This window comes from Metarhizium robertsii, assembly GCF_000187425.2.
Source record: "Metarhizium robertsii ARSEF 23 chromosome Unknown MAA_Scf_5, whole genome shotgun sequence".
NCBI lineage: Eukaryota > Fungi > Ascomycota > Sordariomycetes > Hypocreales > Clavicipitaceae > Metarhizium > Metarhizium robertsii.
Window position 1 is genome coordinate 3,623,546 of NW_011942193.1, and position 19,714 is coordinate 3,643,259.

At 52.0% G+C, this 19,714-nt stretch overlaps 8 protein-coding genes across 8 annotated transcripts; 5 read left to right on the forward strand and 3 right to left on the reverse strand.

The window, feature by feature from the left end:
- Nucleotides 1–1,254: 1,254 nt before the first annotated feature.
- Nucleotides 1,255–3,150, forward strand: MAA_06864 (purine permease; the record flags this gene model as incomplete). The annotated part of the gene is made up of 2 exons (XM_007824862.1): nt 1,255–1,682; nt 1,788–3,150. The coding sequence occupies 2 exons, from the start codon at nt 1,255–1,257 to the stop codon at nt 3,148–3,150; spliced, it is 1,791 nt and encodes a 596-aa protein (XP_007823053.1).
- A 1,862-nt stretch (nt 3,151–5,012) lies between these two features.
- On the forward strand, nt 5,013–5,960 carry MAA_11278 (RhoGEF domain-containing protein; the record flags this gene model as incomplete). The annotated part of the gene is made up of 1 exon (XM_011413258.1): nt 5,013–5,960. The coding sequence occupies one exon, from the start codon at nt 5,013–5,015 to the stop codon at nt 5,958–5,960; it is 948 nt and encodes a 315-aa protein (XP_011411560.1).
- A 1,078-nt stretch (nt 5,961–7,038) lies between these two features.
- MAA_06865 (WD repeat protein) lies at nt 7,039–8,393 on the reverse strand (the record flags this gene model as incomplete). The annotated part of the gene is made up of 2 exons (XM_007824863.2): nt 7,039–8,063; nt 8,126–8,393. The coding sequence occupies 2 exons, from the start codon at nt 8,391–8,393 to the stop codon at nt 7,039–7,041; spliced, it is 1,293 nt and encodes a 430-aa protein (XP_007823054.2).
- A 625-nt stretch (nt 8,394–9,018) lies between these two features.
- On the forward strand, nt 9,019–10,274 carry MAA_11279 (uncharacterized protein; the record flags this gene model as incomplete). Its single annotated transcript, XM_011413259.1, has 3 exons — nt 9,019–9,074; nt 9,125–9,442; nt 9,506–10,274. The coding sequence occupies 3 exons, from the start codon at nt 9,019–9,021 to the stop codon at nt 10,272–10,274; spliced, it is 1,143 nt and encodes a 380-aa protein (XP_011411561.1).
- Nucleotides 10,275–11,733: 1,459 nt separating this feature from the next.
- Nucleotides 11,734–12,999, forward strand: MAA_06866 (glycerophosphoryl diester phosphodiesterase; the record flags this gene model as incomplete). Its single annotated transcript, XM_007824864.1, has 1 exon — nt 11,734–12,999. One exon carries the CDS (start codon nt 11,734–11,736, stop codon nt 12,997–12,999), a length of 1,266 nt encoding a protein of 421 aa, XP_007823055.1.
- Nucleotides 13,000–13,198: 199 nt separating this feature from the next.
- On the reverse strand, nt 13,199–14,396 carry MAA_06867 (PAF acetylhydrolase family protein; the record flags this gene model as incomplete). Its single annotated transcript, XM_007824865.1, has 2 exons — nt 13,199–13,783; nt 13,848–14,396. 2 exons carry the CDS (start codon nt 14,394–14,396, stop codon nt 13,199–13,201), a joined length of 1,134 nt encoding a protein of 377 aa, XP_007823056.1.
- A 755-nt stretch (nt 14,397–15,151) lies between these two features.
- On the reverse strand, nt 15,152–15,886 carry MAA_06868 (uncharacterized protein; the record flags this gene model as incomplete). The annotated part of the gene is made up of 1 exon (XM_007824866.1): nt 15,152–15,886. One exon carries the CDS (start codon nt 15,884–15,886, stop codon nt 15,152–15,154), a length of 735 nt encoding a protein of 244 aa, XP_007823057.1.
- A 1,499-nt stretch (nt 15,887–17,385) lies between these two features.
- On the forward strand, nt 17,386–18,795 carry MAA_06869 (uncharacterized protein; the record flags this gene model as incomplete). Its single annotated transcript, XM_007824867.1, has 3 exons — nt 17,386–17,730; nt 17,787–18,097; nt 18,201–18,795. 3 exons carry the CDS (start codon nt 17,386–17,388, stop codon nt 18,793–18,795), a joined length of 1,251 nt encoding a protein of 416 aa, XP_007823058.1.
- Between the last annotated feature and the right edge of the window lie 919 nt (nt 18,796–19,714).

Below are 19,714 nucleotides of genomic sequence, written 5' to 3' on the forward strand. Positions count from 1 at the left end.
CACTCCGTCACTCGATGCTATGCTGATGAACGTACGGTCCAGCCCAAAACATATCTTTTAATTGCCGCCTCGTGCCTGTGTCGGAGGTCGCCTCGAAGCGAAGACATGCCATGCTAAATGGCCAACAAGTCGCAACAACTCACGGCCAGGTCCGACAATGCCCAAGCAGATTCTGTCTCCCATCATGGCACTTGGACATGGGAGACAGGACTGGCTTGCGCTTATGGCGCTGCAAATCCAAACACCAGCGCCATGACGAGCTGAGGTGACTTGGTTGGCTTCCGATGTCCAGCTCCCCAGCGCTCTGGTTCAGCTTCACCGAGGCGCAGATACGGGACCCCTTTGACCCTCCCCCGCAGCCACTGACGATGGGGTTAACGGTGATGCGGCCTGGCTTATTCGCTCCGTTACATGTAATCGATTGCCCAAATAGTCGATACCATGGTATGTATGTATGCATGCAGGACGGACATGGCGCTGGGACAAGAGAGATCCACCCACACCATCGAGTCCAGAGACACAAACTTGGGGCCCTCACTGTCAGCCGTCGCTCGAGTCCAAGGTTAGTTCTGGCGGCCGTCTCCGGTTGGCTGAAGACTACCGACAGAGGCAGAATCCCTCCATGTCTTGTCTGGCCCTCTTACATCAGACCTATTTTGTCCGATGGTCGGGCAACAGGGACACGATATGCCTTGCATCGTCCTTCGTTCCGATGGCGACGAACACTCCAACCTGGATCCCCTGCATCTGCATCTCGTCAAACTAAATAAAAGCAACTTAATATCCCGCCCACCTCGTTCCTGAGTCCTGACATTGCTCTTCTGTCTATTGCTGTCCTCGTCGTCAGTACCTCCCTGTGTTCGGTATTGCCATCAGCTTACACCACCGTCACAAGCGACTTTGCCAGCCATTTACATTTTTTGCCATCGCATCGCAATTGGCGCACAACCAAGCCACTTGAAGCTCAGAAATTTTGTCAATTGATCATTCAAGAAAGTACATAACCCGTCTAAAGTTCGAAACCCTAGCCGCGAGGCCATGGTCTTGTCCTCAGAGTCAAGAAAACAAGGACAACTACTTTTGTCGGCTTCAGCAGGTTTCCGGCCAACAACCGCCAGGATTCAGCAGGTTTGCCTGATGATAACCGCTCAGTTTCGTTAAACCCAGATCATTTGCCCTGGCGACGCTTATTTCGTCCGGAATCCGTAAATTTATATACCTAATTACACCACCCGATACGACAAGATCACCACCATGGACGAAGATCACGGCCCAGACACCATCGTCCCTGCAGACACATCGCAAAAGAATAGCATCGGCCAGCGCATCAGGCTTCGCCTTGGAAACGTCCGCCATGCATTCACCACGCGCGACGGACTCGTCGGTGACTACGACTACGGTTTCCTACTGAGACCAAACCTCCCATTTATGAAGAAGAGTACATACCGCAGCCCCTTTTTCGGCCTTAACGACAAGATGCCCGTGTGTCTAGGGCTCCTTCTAGGTTTGCAACATGCCTTGTCCATGCTTGCTGGTGTCATTACTCCTCCTCTTATCCTGAGTGGTAGCGGAGGTGCGAACCTCGACCAAAGCCAGCAGCAATATCTGGTTTCTACGGCCCTAATTGTTTCTGGAATCTTGTCTGCCGTGCAGATTAACCGCTTCCGAGTTCCCAAGACGTCGTAAGTTATTCCGGAAACTGTCTCCCGTCACATTAACTCGGAAATTCCTTCCCTAGACAGACAATCAACGGCCATGGAATGCAAACACTGACGTTTCTATTCTAGGTATTTTATTGGAACCGGCGTTCTTTCCGTAGTCGGTATCTCCTTCAGCATCATTCCAATTGCCCAAGGCGCCTTCAGGCAAATGTATGCCAACGGCTACTGTCCTTCTGGTGAGGGTGGTGCTCCATTACCCTGCCCCAAAGGTTACGGTGCCTTGATCGGCACTTCTGCAGTTTGTGCCTTGACCGAAATCTTGATATCGTTTTTGCCGCCAAAGGTTCTCCTACGCATCTTTCCACCCATTGTTACTGGGCCCACGGTTATGTTAATTGGTATCCATCTCATCGAGAGTGGTTTCAAGAATTGGATGGGAGGCAGCGGACCCTGCGCCAATCCTGCATCTGCAGGCGACCAAGCCAGCTTTTTTGCTCTCTGTCCGAATATCAATGCGCCACACGCTCTGCCATGGGGATCCCCCGAGTATCTTGGTCTAGGGTTCTCAGCCTTCATCACCATTATTCTCTGCGAACGATTTGGATCTCCAATCATGAAGTCTACCTCTGTCATCTGGGGACTGCTTGTAGGATGTATCATTGCAGCAGCATGCGGGTACTTTGACCGGAGCGGGATCGACTCGGCTCCTGTCGCATCATTTATTTGGGTACACACATTTCCTCTCACTGTTTACGGGCCGCTTGTTCTGCCCATCATGGCCGTGTTTATTATATGCGCCACGGAGGCTGTTGGCGACATTACGGCGACCTGTGATGTCTCCCACATCGAGATGGAGGGACGTATTTACGAGTCCCGTATCCAGGGTGGATTGCTCACAGACGGCATCAACTCCATCATTGCTGCCCTAATGACCATGACGCCAATGAGCCGATTTGCTCAAAACAACGGTGTAATTGCCCTGACGAGATGTGCAAACCGCAAGGCCGGCCTTGCCTGCTGCTTCTTCCTCATCATCATGGGAATTTTTGCTAAATTCGCCGCAGCCCTTGTTGCCATCCCTTCCGCCGTCCTGGGCGGCATGACGACATTCCTTTTCGCGGCAGTGGCAGTATCCGGAATGGCCATCATCACTCGCGGAACCGACTTCAATCGACGCACTCGCTTCATCCTCACCACAGGGTTAGCTTTGGGCTACGGCGCAACCCTCGTGCCCACCTACTTTGATAAGATTTTTACTTACTCAGGCGACAACCACGCTCTGAAGGGCTTCCTCGATGCTATTGTTCTCATTATGGAAACGGGGTTCGCAGTGACAGCAGCGGTATGCATGGCACTCAACTTGACATTGCCTGAGGAGATGGAAGATGAAGATGTCAATGTCCAGGTAGTGGAGCTAACACGAGAGAGCACACCTCCCGGCAAGGGTGAAGTTGCTGAGGGGAGGGAAAATCCAAATAGCGTGTTATGAGGGGTACATGATGAAAGTACGGGAATGGAGGGTGAAATGAATCTGGTAATGGGAAAACAAGGATCCAGGTACGCCGGGGTTTGGGGGCAGAAGTCTTCGAGGAAGAAGATGAAGAACTGGGAACAAAGGTAGCATTATATCCGCACTACGCACATACCAACTTCATCCTGGACCGAGTTGAGTAAATTGCCACTGGGCATGGAGTCTCAATAAAACTATCCTATTGGGAACCCAATCATGGGCGCATGCCAGTCGTATTCACAACTGAAGATTCGATGTGATTGTCCCACCCAAAAAAAGATTGTCCATTCACAACACCGTGTTTCCTTCTCTTAGTATGCATTTTATCTCGATAACATATCGAGACAGCCGGACGAATTATTAGGCAAAGCGGATTTTGGTGGCCGACATATAGTAAACTTGGCAAGCAACGGGAGCGGGCTGTTGCTTCCCGCTTTACCTCTTTATGATATATATGCGAAGCTGTCCCTAGGTATGTCATTAATTCAAGGTAGAAATACTCCTTCATAACTGCCCAGGTGGTTAATAAGAAAAGTGGAAGTCTGCACAACAAAAAACTGGTCGGCTATTATTGATTCAAGTTAAAGCCGGCCGTAGGCGGCCCCCGTAGGGGATAATTGACAATACTAATGCTTTAATACTAGCTCTTTCTGCTTTACCTACCCCTAGGTCAACATTTCGTTGGCATCAAGGTCATGTAAACTTACTTCCTTATTTGGCATCCCATTGCCCTATACGCTATATCATAAGCATGCCCCAGTGTCTTCCGCCAATACCAGCTAAATATCACAGCATAAATGACAAACCCACTTACTAGTCTGAGAAGGAGAAAGAAAAACAAAATAAGAGAATGAAAGGTCATGTGCATCATCCTGTGTTTCGCACCGACAGTAGCTGATGCCCCTCTTCATGTCCCAAATTTCCGTCATGAGTGGCGTCTGACGGGACCAAATCATCTGCCGATGGGTATTTGCTGGCACGCACACAAAAAGATGGCAATTTCAACGTTTGGCATGGGCAAAAACCGTTTTCTGGATTCTGCGCTCTAAATTGCCACCGCCGGACAGGAACCTCCGTCGACACCTACTCCACCGGCTGGTCTGCTAAGGCGCAATACTGGCCACTGATTGCTCTGCCCTGGCCCGCTTTACTCCACACTAGCCTGATCAGTAATACATGCTAGGAACCTAGGTAGGTGCCTACGTCAGGACCTGAGTCCCTTTTGTGCCTCACACCATCACCACCATCCAATGACACGCCCAGTCCATGGCCGAGGACTGTACAATGCCAAGCCGGACGCGGATGATGTCGCCTCAAGTAAAGATGGGGAGAAGAGGGGCTCTTGGGACACAGGACCCTTTCCATTACGCTGGCCATGCCTTGGAAGAATGGCCGCCTACCTAAGCACTTACATAAGTAGGAACCTGGGTAGGTAGATGATGATGGTTGCTAGTCAAGAAATGGTCAAGGAGTGAACCTATGACTTCTGCACCCCCCATCTGCCAGGCGCCTTCCCTCTTTCCGCTGCTGGTCCCTTCCTCGTGGGATTTTCGTACATGTGTCAACCGGTATCAACCGGTCTTTCTGAATCATAGAGTCGCACTTGGGTCTGCCCGTGGGGAGCCCAAGGAGTCCCTGAACTGGATTTCCCCCAAGATTACGGGGCTCGATCTCCGGGAGTCCTTTCAAGTTCCGAGGATCGAAACTCCAAACTCGGCTCCGTTCATCCTTCAACTCACCATCGAATACCCCGTTGAGCCCGTTGAGCCGCCGTGACAGAACCCCAGTTGGCCGGCTGGTCGTTGCGAGACGTTCCGTCTAGCCCTTTCAAAGACGGGGTTATGAATACAACCACCACTTCACCCACGACTGGTGACCCTTTTGCCCTGACGACCTCGCCTACCAACTCGTCACCGTTGTCCGCCACGGCCAAGAGCCACCGTCCCTCTGACGGTGCTGCTGTCGCCAGTGGAAGCAGTATAGGTGTTGCTGCTGCTAATCGACGTGCGAGTTCCTCTGCTGGTTCTGGCTCAGCTACCAGAGCCCGGTCGTCTGCCCGCGGCTCACGTTCTAGCTCCTCCAAATCTACGCGAACCGAAGGATCTCATTCAGAGCCCAGGTCGCCCCGGGTTGTGTACGGTCGCGGCACAATAGAACGCCTTCCTACGGAGCTTGGCCGCTTGTGTGCGTCCTCGCCATTAATCGTCTCCAGTCCATCAAGAGTCGCTTTAGCCCGACGCATTCAAAGTCTCATCCCGAACCTCAACTCGCGGATCCTCGACTCGGCCGTTGTCAACGTGCCAGCTCGTGTAGTGGACGACGCAGTCTCTCGCATAGACGATCGGGACGTCGTCATCAGCGTCGGAGGAGCCTCAGCTGTTGGTTTGGCCAAAGCTATTGGATGTCGCAAGGGCATCCCTCACGTTTGCATTCCTACAACATACAGCGGATCCGAAATGATGCCTCTGCTCCTTGATGCATATCCCGCAAGACACAGCAACATGGGGGATATAGGTACCAGCAGCAACGGTGGCTATAAGTCAAGTGGTCGCCGTCGCCGCGAGCGTGAGCAGGGCTCGTCCTCACGCCGCAGCAACGGAGCACGCACCACTTCCTTCCGCGATCCGAGAGTTTTACCTTCAGTCATTATATATGATGAAGATCTCGCAACGAGCTTGCCCAAGCGCATATCTGCACCGACTGATGAAGCAGCCATGGCACGATCAACTGAGCTGTGGAAAGAGGACGAAACCGCGCAATGGAGCTACATCCATCTCCCTGGTGTCTAAGGTGAGGCATCGGCCGTATCCATAATATTGGGATAGCGTTAGGATTTATTTCACCAACAGTTCTTGCACCCCGAACTCGCCTACTTTTTCGAAGCCAGACAGAATCTGAAAACAGGCGCAATCTCATTCTGCTACATGTTTCGCTTCTGACAGCGTGTGCGATCTGGCTGAGTTGATTTGGAAGAGGTGACGAATGCAGGGACTACAATAGGAGCGCGCCTCCCATGTCCTTGTTCTAACCCTTGACAACACACCTATCTGCTGGAGTTCGGTTTTATGATGTTTCAGCAGCCCGCATAAGCTTCAATGCAGGATGTCTGACCAGTAACAGCCCCGACATCTATCCTAGCCTCACCGCAAATTGCAACTGATGGCACACTTCCCAAAATGCCGTCTTTTCTTTTGTTTTCATTGCTGCCACTGGGTGAAGTCGGTATTTTGAAAGCAGGGTCGTTTTCACTTGGCTTGTTTTATTGCCGTCTATACGACCAAACGGAAGCATGAAAGGGGTTAAATACCAGCTGGATGGCTGAACAAGGTCCCGATTTCTAAGACAGCGTGGCCACGCCACAAATTTTGGAATGGGCATTTTCAACAACTGTCGACGTACGCGTCAGTGGACATGATACTTACATCTTCACTGCAATTTCCTTGGCTGGAGTTGGAGGTCATTTACGAACATATGTGGTAACTGACGTAACACATTACACTAGGATAGCAAGGAACAGAGGAAAGGAAATTGTACACTTTAAATCTGCAATGATGATATATTGAGTGTATTTCTAGGTATTATCTAGTTTGTGACATGAGTACATAATGGCAAACTCGTCTCAACACCGTTATTGTTGCATTTTGGTAAGAGGCGGCAAACGTACTCCAGTGCCAATTAACCTACGGCAGAGGCGTTCGGAACGATTACCCCTTGGCGCGCTTGTATAGCCTTGCTCCTATATGCAAATTCTGTGCTTCTATTGCTGCTATCAATTCTTGCTACTGTACATTAAGAATACCATATCTGTGAATTGGATCGCATTCCGCTAGAACTAGAAATCTCATCTCGTAATTTTGTATTCTATTATCAATCGAGTCCTTCGAAGCCCAGGACTCCATGGGCGCCCATAGGACCAAGCTTGCTCTTCTGAACCTCCTTGCGTCGCTTGGCACGGCGCTTCATTTCCTCCACGCCATCATCCTCACTGTCGTCATCATCGTCGTCGTCACTGTCATCGGCGGCGGGTCGCTTGCTGTTGCTCTCCCCCCCGTGGTCCTCGTCATCACCATCTTCATCCAAGTCTTCGTCGCTGTCTCCGCCCTGCAACTCGGACAGTTCCTCCCATACTTTGACGGTTCTGCCGCCAGCGCTGATCAGCCGGTTGCCGCAGTCGAAACCTAGCGATATGACGGCCTCCATGTCGTCGTGTCGCAGGTTTGTAGACCTGTCAACCTCCCTCTTAACCAGGTCAACGATGCGTAGACTGCCGTCGCCAACGCCGCACACCACTTTCTTCCCGAGACCCATCTCATGGGGAACTCTAACCATGGCGTCGATGCTCTCGCCGCCTCGTTTGCCACCGTCAACAATGATTCGTTCCTGCTGGTCGTCCCACGACCCCTTGTCCCAGAGCGTGAGGACACCGCTCCCGGAACCAATTGCTATCACGCCGTTACTGCGCTTGCTCTTGGGTCCCATCCCGGGCATGAAGCACGCACTAAGAAGCTCGTCTTCTTGGTCCTCGCTGCGCACCAAGACACCACGACGAACATCAGTCACGGCAAGCGTAGTGCCGCCCGTGCTGACCCATTGTTTCGAGAACCCGCTCGTGCTTTCTTCCGACGGTGGGAGAGGTGTGATGGACGAGACGTAGTCGGAATGGGGGAAGTGAGTCTGTGCTGGTTTTTGCCCCGGCGCGCCGTCCCGCAGATCGACGATGTGAAGAGCTCCAGAGTCGGTCGCCAGTAAAAGACTTTGCGGGTTGAGAACATGCAGCAGTGTTGGTGCGTCCGGGACAGAGGTGGTGCTCGGGATTGCGATTTTCGAAATGACCTTTCCGTTGCTCGGGTCGAAGTACTTGACTAGGGAATCGGTTCCGGCAGAATACATGGCTAAGCGACACTTGTCAGTTAACTCTTCCCTAGGCCCTTGCAGAGGGACGACCAAGACATACCCTTGCCGTCGTGGCTATATGCCAGGCACCTGCAGCTTCCTTTGTGTCTCCTAGTCTTCCAAACAGTGTCTACCATGCCCTTCCCGTCGCTCAACACGCTGCTATCCGCATCGGCATCGGCATCGTCCTCGGAGGCGTTGCTCGGCGGCAGTCGAAACGTTTCCACGCGGCCGTTGGATAGACCCACGGTGAGAAGCGGTTCGGTAGGGTGCAGAGCTGTTGCGAAGACATCCGCTTGCAGCGGCAGCGTGCAAAGGTTCTCGAACATGGCGGCAGGGATAGCTTCGCCGCAACGTGGATCTGGTTCGAAGAAGTCTATGAACAGCACAGATGGAAGAGAAAATTTGGTGAAATATCCCTTCAGTGCCTTCTTTGAGATACTCTCGAGGTATTCGGGTCGGAAGATGCCACCAAAGTGCTATTGTGGTCGGACAATTGGACTGCTTTTTGTAAAAGACCTCGCTGTTGATGGAGTTTTTTTTTTATCAATGAGCTCCAGCCATCTCGACGTCAGAGGTACAGCCCACTTTGACCGTTGTACAGTACAAGAAGGGAACGGACAATATATTCGCACAGTACGTGCCCAGGTGCCAGCTGTCACAGCAAGTGTGGTTACACATTTCGACTCGAGTGTCAAGACAATCACTTCTTTCATGAGCCGGGTATTTGAGGCTCATTGTCACTGGCTTGATGATAGCCCAACGTTTCGTGACATATAATTCTCCGTGGAAGACGATACTCGCCACCGGCAATTAATTCACGGCGTTTTGAGGATAAAAACCTGGTATTGAAGGCGGGAGACTGGTCAACGACTTTGTGTGCGGCTTGCAGAAAATTTGGCAATGGAAGTCCTGTCAATATGGGCGATAGCCTGGTTCTTCACTCTGTCCACAATGGCAACATCGACACACCAGCCCTTTGCCACCCGCTGCGTCATGTATCTTACTGGGTAAGCTGTGCCGCCGTAAACTGTTACAAAAGGGCTAACAATGGCCACAGGCAGCACAATGTGGTCCCATCAGAACTGGAGCTCACGAAACATATTACGCATGTTGTACTCGCCTTCATGAGATCTGATGTCTTCAATTCGGATCAGCAATCCCCGGAATTTCCCCTCTTCACAACTGTGGGGGAGGTCCGAGAGAAATTTCACCACGAAACGAAGGTCATGGTCGCTGTTGGTGGTTGGGGAGATTCTAAGGGGTTTGAGGAAGCAAACAAGGACGCCAAATCCAGGAAAAGATGGTGTAAAAATGTCAAAAAGATGATTGACCTGACTGGTGCGGATGGTGTCGACGTCGACTGGGAATACCCTGGGTGAGCGTCTCCACGAGGGCACAGCGTCCCGTATTTCTCAAACTAACACGAGTCAAAATTTAGTGGCAACCGCGATGACTACAAAATTATTCCAAATGAGAGGCGCAAGTGGGAAATTGAAGCCTTCGTGCAGCTGTTGACAGATTTACGCGTCGCCATTGGCAGCGACAAACTACTATCGATTGCAGTCCCGGGCCTGGAACGAGACATGATGGCATTCACCGAAGAGACTGTACCCAGAATCGTCAAACAAGTCGATTTCATCAACGTCATGACCTATGACTTGTTGAACAGGCGTGACACCTTGGTCAAGCACCACAGTGGTGTATCTGCGTCCCTGGAGTCAATCGAGTCTTATATAGCACGGGGAGCGTCGGCTCCAGTGCTCAACTTGGGGCTTGCTTACTATGTAAAATGGGCCATGACTGAGGAGTGTGACCCAGGCCACCCATTGAGCTGTCCAACACAACTTTTGGAAGATCCAGAGACTGGTGCTGATCTGGGCAGAACCGCTGCTTTTAGTTGGCATGACAAAATACCAGAGGAGTTGGAGCAATCCTTCTCTCGAGCCATGACGAATGGCAAATACTTCGAAGACGGCAGTTTTGGCTACCTGGACGTTAAAGAGGCACGATGGTGGACGTTTGATACACCAAACGTCATTCATCGCAAATTCAAGGACATTGTGAAGCAAAGGAGACTCGGGGGTGTGTTTGCATGGGGCATAGGCGAGGATGCCCCGGCTTTCTCTCACCTGTCAGCAACGCTGCATGAACTCCAGAACCTAACCAAGGACGACATGGGAGAAGCAGCAAGCAAAGATGAACTATAAGTGTCGAAATTGCATTGCTACTAATGCAGTGATGCCACGAGATATGCTTGCTCAATCGGCTTCGACCCCATTGATGAGACTCGCCCTTTGCTGGCAAGTGGAGAAGGTGCATAGGCGCTGAGCCTGCAATGTAACGCCAGCTGGGTGCTTTAATAAACTGACAAGACCCTAGTAGGGACCGTCATGGATGAATTGAAGCATCGTTTGAAGAATTTCGCCCCTGTGCTCTCGTGAGTTGTGATCGAGCTCACAAGGTGAGTTGATATTGCTATACCCATGAATTTTGAAGCCATTGTTCAAGCAAACTACGCAATACTTGGCTGGCATCCACAGATGCTGAGATAGCATTCTGAAGATTGACTCTTACTGGGAGCATCCCACGTGGTAGCATGTCAGGCCTGCCATGGGCCCAAAACGACAGAAGACTAGAAATGCATCTAGAACAAGCGTTGAAGATGCATTTAACCCCGCACTTACTCTAGCGTTCGGGATCTGACGTAGGGATAGAATACCAAGCCCCTTTTGTACCAAGGGGCATTTACTTGGTCAGGTCCAGATCGTTGTGGCATATTTGCCGCAACGAATGATTACGCCCACTTGGCGCACGCACACCTCATGCCCAGTCAATTTATTGAGGTCCGTGTTAAGCCCAAGTTACAGAATTGACCGAGTCTAATGCACGTGGCCAATATCTTTCCACAGCGAGGAGAGACGGAACTTTTGCGCTTGGCAGAGCATTGGGAAAAGAATTATTGATTTGTGATATCACTACGAGGCCCCTTGGGAATAATCTCCTGCAAGACCCGAGAACGACCGACATGAGAATGCAAATCGAAGCAACGGCAAAAGGGGTGGAGCACAACAAACTGATTCTCCGCGATCTAAACGAAACGGTCAATTGAACCCGACTCATTAACTACTAGTTACTACTACTAGTACTAGTACTAGTACTACCTGCTCAACATCCATGCCCGGCTTTAAGGTGTGGTCCACATGAAATCACCTTGAAATGCAGCTATCCACTCGAATACCGAATCGACCCCGATCACGGCAGTGACTGTACCCTCCCGAGCGCATGTGGTGGGAGTCTTAAGTTTATTCCCATGCATAATGCGTATGTAAAGAGTGCATACACCACGACTCGTCACCATGCAATTCTGGATCGTCTGTTATCTGCACCGGGTGCTCCGTTTCTTAGCTGCCCCCCCCCCCCCCCCCCTTTTTTCCCCCCCCCCCCCCCCCCCCCCCCCATGGAGAAACGGTCCGCTCAACCCCCGGTCTTGCCGCGGTGCCTGGCTCTTCACGATGGAAGGTATAAGTAGCTCTAGGGTCGCAGCCGAGTAGGTCGTTATTCACAGTGTTTCCGGGGGTAGTCTCTGGAGTGACCTTTTTTTCATTCAGCATTGCTGCATCTCACACCTTTACCATCTATCTGTAACTCTATACTGCAGGTTCAACAATGCCGGCTGTGTCTTCACTGTTGCTGGCCGGCTTCGTGGCCGTCAGCCAAGTTTCGGCAGCTCCTTGTGCTCCCCAAGTCAAACCTATTACGCGTATTGATGTAGGACCGAGGCCGTTTTTCCTGGTGAACAACATGACCAATGGGCCTCTCAAGTCCCAGTTGGAGTCGTGCTCGGAGATGACCATCAAGCCCTCTACCTTCTCAATTGGCCATCGTGGCGGAGCCTGTATGCAGATTCCCGAGCACTCCAGGGAGTCTAACCTGGCCGGAGCTCGCATGGGAGCCGGCGTGTTGGAGTGCGATGTCACCTTTACCAAGGATCTCCAACTGGTTTGCCGGCACAGCCAGTGCGACTTGCACACGACCACCAACATTGTCAACATCCCAGCGCTCAATGCCAAGTGCACACAGCCCTTCACTCCGGCAAAAGATGGAAAGCCTGCGTCGGCCAAGTGCTGCACCAGTGACATCACCCTCGCCGAATTCAAGTCTCTTTGCGCCAAAATGGACGGCTTCAATGCTTCGGCTACCAACCCCGAGGACTTCCTGGACGGTACTCTCAAATGGCGAACTGACCTGTACGCTACCTGCGGCAAAGTCATGGACCACAAAGAACATATTGCCATGGTCAAGTCTCTGGGGCTTCGGCACACTCCCGAGCTGAAGGCACCCGAAGTGCAAATGCCGTTTGGTAACAACTACACGCATGAAAGGTTTGCTCAGCAGATGATTGACAACTACAAGAATGCCGGAGTACCTGCTTCGATGGTTATGGCCCAGAGCTTCGAGCTCAAGACGCTTCAATACTGGCTCAAGTCTGAACGCGCCTTTGCCGAGAATGCCATTCTTCTCGACGAATCTGCGGAAAAACCAGGCGGGATGGAGCAGGCTATTCAGAACTTGGCCCAGTATAAAGCGGAAGGCATCAAGTTCGCGGCTCCTCCATTTCACTATCTGATTGAGGCAAAGAACGGCACCATGACCCCCAGCGCGTATGCCAAGGAGGCCAAAAAACAGGATCTAGGACTGGTAGTGTGGAGTTTCGAGCGATCCGGCCCTGTTGCTCTTGCCCGGGCCAATGGCGACTACTATTATACCGGTCTTCAAGATGTAGCGACCAAGGACGGAGATATGTACAATCTCCTTCACTTTCTGGTGAAGGAGGTTGGCATAGTTGGTGCCTTCTCTGACTGGAGCGGCACGGTCACTTATTTCGCCAACTGCCTTGGCATCGGTCTTGGAAATGAGACCAGGATAGAGTGAAAAGCGGCGTTTGACATGATGCGGTGCCTGATATTTTCATTTAAATAACAATACATATCACCTAAAAATAAAGAGCTGATTATGAGTCACATCAAAGTATATATAACCGTTTTTAACATATAAAGATATACATCAGTCAAGTCCATGATTTCAATAAACGTTGCAAATATATCACCCCCAAGTACAAGCTATCCTTGGTTTAAAAATTGCTACGTGTGATTGAAACCGCAGGGTACACCCAGGGCAGTCGGACTAGCCGCTGCCTTTTGCCGTAAAAGACGAAATCAAAGAAGCTCGTCAGCACACCGTTCACAATTCTTTCCAGTTCCGGGCCCCTGACAGACCCGATATCCCCCGCGAACCGGTCCAGTACAGCATCAGGGAGCCCCAGAGCACTCACGAGCAAGGGACGATCAGTGTAGGATCCATGAGCCGTGCCGTCGATGGCCAGCTCAACACGCGGGCCGGCCAGGCGAGGCCAAAACTGATTCCAAGTCGGGTCCGTAGAGTTCGCGGCGCTGTGCCCGTGCCGCCCAGCCAGCAGAAACGGCTTGTCCAGGCCCTGGCTTCGAATCGGCTCCACGAGCTGGCCGTCAAAGTCGACGCCTCCGAGGACCCTCTTGTCGTTTCGGGCGAGTGTCGCCGCCGCACCGCCGCCCACAGAATGCGCATAGACTGCTATTTTCCCCAGGTCCAAGGAACCCGGGAACTTGTCGAGAAGCGATCTGGTGAGTGTGCGGTTGTGGAGCTGGTCGATGACAAAAGATAAATCGGCAGCCCGGACCTATAACCGTCAATATATTGTTACGAGCGTGAGGGATCCTGTGATGACAGCTGTGAGCCCTTACCTTTATGGCTTTTTCTTTGGCGGGCTCGTCATCACCCGAAATGTTCCTCCCTACAATGACGGTCCCGTCGGGGAACTCGACGAAATCAGCTTCGTACGGGTGGTCGACAGTGACTACCACGTAGCCTTGGCTGGCGAGAGATCTCGCACCCGCTCCGTATAAAAGCCGCGAGTCTGAAAGGCCAGGTGTAAATAGCGCCACGGCATACTCCTTGCGTCTCTGGTCGCCACCTCCACATGAGTTCAGCCTGTCCAGGTCGCAGAGCTCCATGTCAAAGGAGGAAAACAGCCCATCGTCGAGGCCGGCTTCAGCAGCCTGTCTACCGTAATCGGCAGCCACTCTGGGCGTCATGTAGGGGACTTTCATGGAGGGACATGGGGTGCCTCGCTTTTCCAGTGGCAGGAAGATGGAAAACAGGATGCGACGCCCATGCACATGGTTGTTTGCATCGAGGGGATCGGCGGGCCGGCTTGGGTCGGTGATTGATTCGACTCTCATGGCGACATCGTAGGGACCGACTGGCGGCGGTACCAAGATGGCTGATACCATTGTTGAGAGGGTGAGGCAACGTATTGTTTTCATGATTCGGGAAGTCGGCTCAACTAGGGTTATGAATGTATGAATGACACAGATGGAAGGAGTCTAGTGATGAGATGATAGTATAATGTACTCTGATATATAATATGATTTGAGTCTGTAACAATAGGGAGCCGAGCTCATGATATATACTTGCATGAGTCCATGGTCAAGCCGGCAAAGCACGAAGCGGAACTAGGCCGAATATGACAACAATCCGGCGAGATACGGCACAACTACCAGCAGAGCTTCGCAAGCTTGCAAGCAATCTGTAAGGCAGGCTGTCAGCTTGAATTACACAAGCGAATTTGCTTTATTATGATTTGTTCTTCCTGTGGGCTGAATGACCAACGCGATGCATACGAGTCCATTGCGTGGTGTGGGTTGAATCTCGCTCGATAATTGCCTGATTAGGAAAGTGGATATTGTGCTCGGCGCTTCGACCGGAGTTCAAACCGGCCGTTTACACAAATTCCGCGGGCATTCAAGTCGCACAAGATCAAGGAATATAATTTTCAGAATTAATCGGCCGGTCGCCCGCGTTCTCCCTCACTATTTGGAAATGGCACCAAGGGGTTGATGCTGTCCGTGACTCCGTAGACCTGACAGCTCCAACAGAAAGCTAGAACATGACAAACGAGATAGAACCACGAAAAAAAATAGATCTCCCGTAGCCGACAATAAATATCCATCTTATAATTTCCACGACCAAGGCTCTATTCACATTTTTACTGCTTCCCATGAGATGCCGCCCAGCTCTGCAGCTGATGAGGCACGCCATGCCGTCTAGCCAGAAACGCAAGAATACGGTCGTCCTTTGTCTGTCCCTGCAACACCGACGCCCAGGCCTGGATTTCCTCCTGAATGGCCTCCTGCAGCACCAGCTCAAGCCTCCTAATGTCGCGTCTACTTGCAGCCAGTCGTTTGAACTGCAGGGCCGCCCCCAACATGCCCAGCGCAACCAGGAGTATCGCCACGGTCGCATTCGAAGCATATATGGGTCGTTGACGCATCGGACTCGGCGGGCTCTGCGCGGTGCCGTCTTTTGAAGAGAAACCGTGGCGATTGTCGGCTTGGCGACCAGTGGACGGCCGAGGGTACACCCAGCCCTGACGGTGCGACTCGTATAATCGCCGGTTGGACGGATCGCTGAGCAGATTGTGCGCTGCGACGATGAGCCGGTATCGCTCCAGGCGAACCGACTGCGGGAGATGACGGACTCGCGCGTCCGCACCCGACATGTCGGGGTGATACATCTTCACAAGCTGGTTGAACCTGTCCTTGGAGTACGGAGCGCCAGGAGCAACCCCCAGGATCTCATGAGGCGTAGGGGCAGAGCTGGCCGGCCACTCGGGCAACCCTGGCTGCCGTAGGGAGGACAGCGAATGTCGTCGTCTGGTGTTGGAGCTCCTCGAGCCATGGTATATGTGCGAGGCTCTGTGGAATGTCCTGGCGGTGAGCATGGCTTCCAGTGACAACGGCAGCAAGTCTCACTTGTGTAAAGACAGACAACGTCACAGGTTTCTCGGGGCGTACATTGATAGACAGCAGCAGGTGAACTTGGCGATACTTGATGGAACTTATACCGTCACCAGTCGACAATGGCATCGCCGCTTTGTCCCCACGGTTGCAACTCTGCCGTTGCAACGACTGTTTTGAGGGGTTCGGGCTGCAACTGGCTCATAAACGCTCAGTGCCACGAACCTCTCTGCATATGCATGCCTCTTATGCATGGCCATTGTGTTGCTATCAAGGTGTTTTCTCCTCTCATCGCGTGCGTGGACCGCCCTGACGGAATATGCAACAAGGCTCTTGTTTGACCGTCCATGCGTCTTGATCCTAGAGTGTAGTTGATACCATTGTTGCATTATTAGGCAATGAATAAACTGCTGAGGACAAAGTCTTTCAAAAAGGTTATAAATATCTTGGTATAAAGGCTGAATTGTTTCACATGCCGACCTTGCAGGTTGCACCTCAAAGGGCATACTCCTCACCTTGGGGTCAATTTCCCACAATGGCTTGACAATCTCAATGAATCATGGCCAACATAAAGATCAAAATCGGCGACACGGCATCGGTTCTGCTTGGTGCAGCATGGGACTGGGCGTGTATGTGAGCAGATTGTGATTGGACAAAACTGGCTCGAACCCTCGCATCGGAGACAAACGAGGTGGTTTCCGCAGTCCATCCTTGAATGAGATGGGATAAAGATGAGGTCGGAATTCAGCTTCTTCCAAGCATGTATGTAGATGCTAAAGATTCTGTCGGCATTTCTGGCAAGGCATGTATGTGATTGGGGGCTATGACCATGATGGTGTCCCCATACGCCAAGAAGAGAAAATTGTCATGACAAAATCTTTCCTGTATACGTTCCTGGATACAAATTCGAAAAGCGTTAAACAGGCGAGGAATTTTGTGCTGCCAGGCTGCAATTGAATATTACAAATGTCAAATGCTGCCGCCTGTAGGAGTAGCGTCATGTGGCTGCGCAAAGAAGCTCCATCTGACGCCGCGTCACGTCATCCTTCTCCAACTGCTTCCACTTCTTCATCATCGTCCCGGATGTCGGTTGACAAGTGACTGCGGATGAGCATCCAGAACACAGTTGACGACTATTAACCCCCAGAAATGCCGTTGGGGCCGTTTGATCTGCGTACCAATCGATCCCGGTGTTGCGCCTGCTCATCAAGCCATCTCAAAGTAAGCCAGCCGCAACTCAACCCGCAGCCTCGTCTTGCGTTGGGACGCATCTCACACGACCAAGTGTTCTGGCCATGTTCCTTGTAGCAATTGCGCTCGTCGACGCGTCGCATGCGCATACCCGACGCGGAATGCTGCCGCCACGTTGATCCTCGTCGAGAGAGGCAAGCAGAAGACGGCAACAAACTGGTCGCAGAGCACATCTCGTCGAAGGAGCTACTTGGCGCGTCCTGAATGCCTCACAGACCAAACATGCAACTACATGAGCTTCTTCGACGCCTTCACCAGGGCGAACAATTTCACCGGCCGCGTGCGCACCGCCGGCGACGAGGTCAAGCAGCTCGCTGACCTACACTCTCGCAAAGGAAGCCACCTCTTCAACGCAATCTTGGCCGTCGGTGCAATGTACGCGGGGAAATTGAACCATCAGCGTGCGTCCTCGAAGCGGGAGGCCTTGTCAATCGCTTTCCAGCATTACGCGTATTCCATCCAAGGCCTACGAGAAGCGATTGATGGCATGAACCTAGGCACCAGCCCACGTCTGCCGAGGCACGAAAACCAGCGTGTTTGCATTCTGTGGACGACATTCTTTCTTGGAGTTTTCGAGGTAGGCAGTTTGACCTACGTTCGATGCAAAGAAACGAGAGATATTGATGAACGCAGCTCATGAACGATGCCACGGGCCACGGGTGGCAGCAGCACATCATCCACGGCACATCCATGGCGCTCAAGCATAGTGGCCCGACCTCATGCCGGTCCGGCCCCGGATTTGCCTTCTTCATACAGGCGAGAATATTCGAAATCAGCAGGACCATCCTGTTCAACGAGCCGACCTTTCTTACGGAGCCGGAATGGGTCTCCTTGTCGCGAGACATGTTGACCGACGAGAAGAATCTCGCCGGAAGCAAAAACACATGGACCTCGTTGGACTCGCTACTAGACATCATGGTCATGTGTTCGAGTCTTCGTGTAAGGTCAGTTGTGAGAACCCTTTGTAACCACATAGTACGCCCGTGTTATCGTTTACCCTGCTCTACCTCCCCGGGAAAGAAAACCCACGCACTAACTTTAAAGCAGAGCGGAAGCGTTCATACGAGGACAAGGCTCTTCTCAGGATATGCCTTCATCCGATTCCGATGCCATGGCCATATCACAAGACGGACATCTTCTCCGCGAAGCCTTGCGCAGCTGGAGCGCAGCCTATATTCCAGATGCCGCGCTCCCGTCACCCAGCACATCCTCTACTTTAGACAAGGACCCAGAGAACATCAGACACTGTGCCGCAGACCCAAGTACGCTTTTGGCTCGTGTTTTCTACGCCTCCATCAGCATCTACCTCTCTGGCGTTTTCGACTACGAGCTGCCCCATTGGCAGCGACGTAACCTGCCAGTCCCGGCTCTCGACCAAGCCACGGTAGCGCAACACGTCTGCGCCATTCTAGCCCTCACGGATACTGGACTGAATCACACGGCCCTGTCGCCGGTCCTGTTCCTGTTCCCTTTGAGAATTGCCGGCGCACGATCATGCCGCCAATGGCAGCGCGACCGAGTCGGCGCACTTTTGGACCACATAGGCATCGCATATGCTGTTTCTTCCGCCATCAGGGCCGACTTGGCGCAAGTGTGGAAAGCGAGAGCGGCTATTGCGAATCCAGAACTACAATTCGCGTGAAATAGAGGGCAATGTAGTTAGCGGCGTGTAGCATCAGCCTGGAGTGCGTGTCTGCCCCTGAGGCGGGAGATTACCAGCAGAGGGTTTTGGCCACCCGTGGAGAATAAAGGGCACGTTTGCATTGATAAGCTCTGTGGTTGTGCTGCATGGAGCGAGGGACAAGATGCGTCTGCATATTCTTTCCCTAGTTTCCGCCATTCATGGTGTACGTAGTGCAGAAGAACAGAACCGTGGAGGTGACGCAGCATATTGAAGCAGCCGGGCTTTGCCACAGCCTACTGATAATCAAAGTAGCACCAGCTCCGTATATTAGCTACGGGGATGCTGTAGATAGTGCCTAGTAGATGGAGAAGCCGTGACGCCGTATACAACGCCAAGCATGAATATATCGTTTAGTGTCTCCATAAAGGATATATGGAACTGAACCTGGCCGTACTTGACAGGCCTATCTCGCCTATCTCGCAACTCATGACGGCTGCTTTGCCGAGATACAGACATCCATGTCTCAATTATCAGCACTCACGAGGACAAGGGGCTTAGAGGGCCAATACGATGGGTTGAGGAGATATATGATGGAATCGCCTGTGGTTTATAGAATCCCTTGCAATTTGAGGTTCTTTGATACAGGGAGACTGTTTAGATATAACAGCCGTGTTCTTGAATATAATATATTGCTAGTAATATGGAACTCTCGGTCCTCGATACTTCTTCTCGGCTACGGGTTGTGAAAAACTCATGGGTGCAGTGTAATCGAGCAGCCAAGCAGACTATCCAACAGTCAATGTGACGGCCATATAGATGTACCCAGAAGGTGTGAGGATGGTTCGCAATGCGTTGAACCGTGAGAAACCACCTCCCATTGTCTACTTCTGCCTCTGGCACTGGGTTTTCGACCTCGTAACACGCCGACAATTGGAGC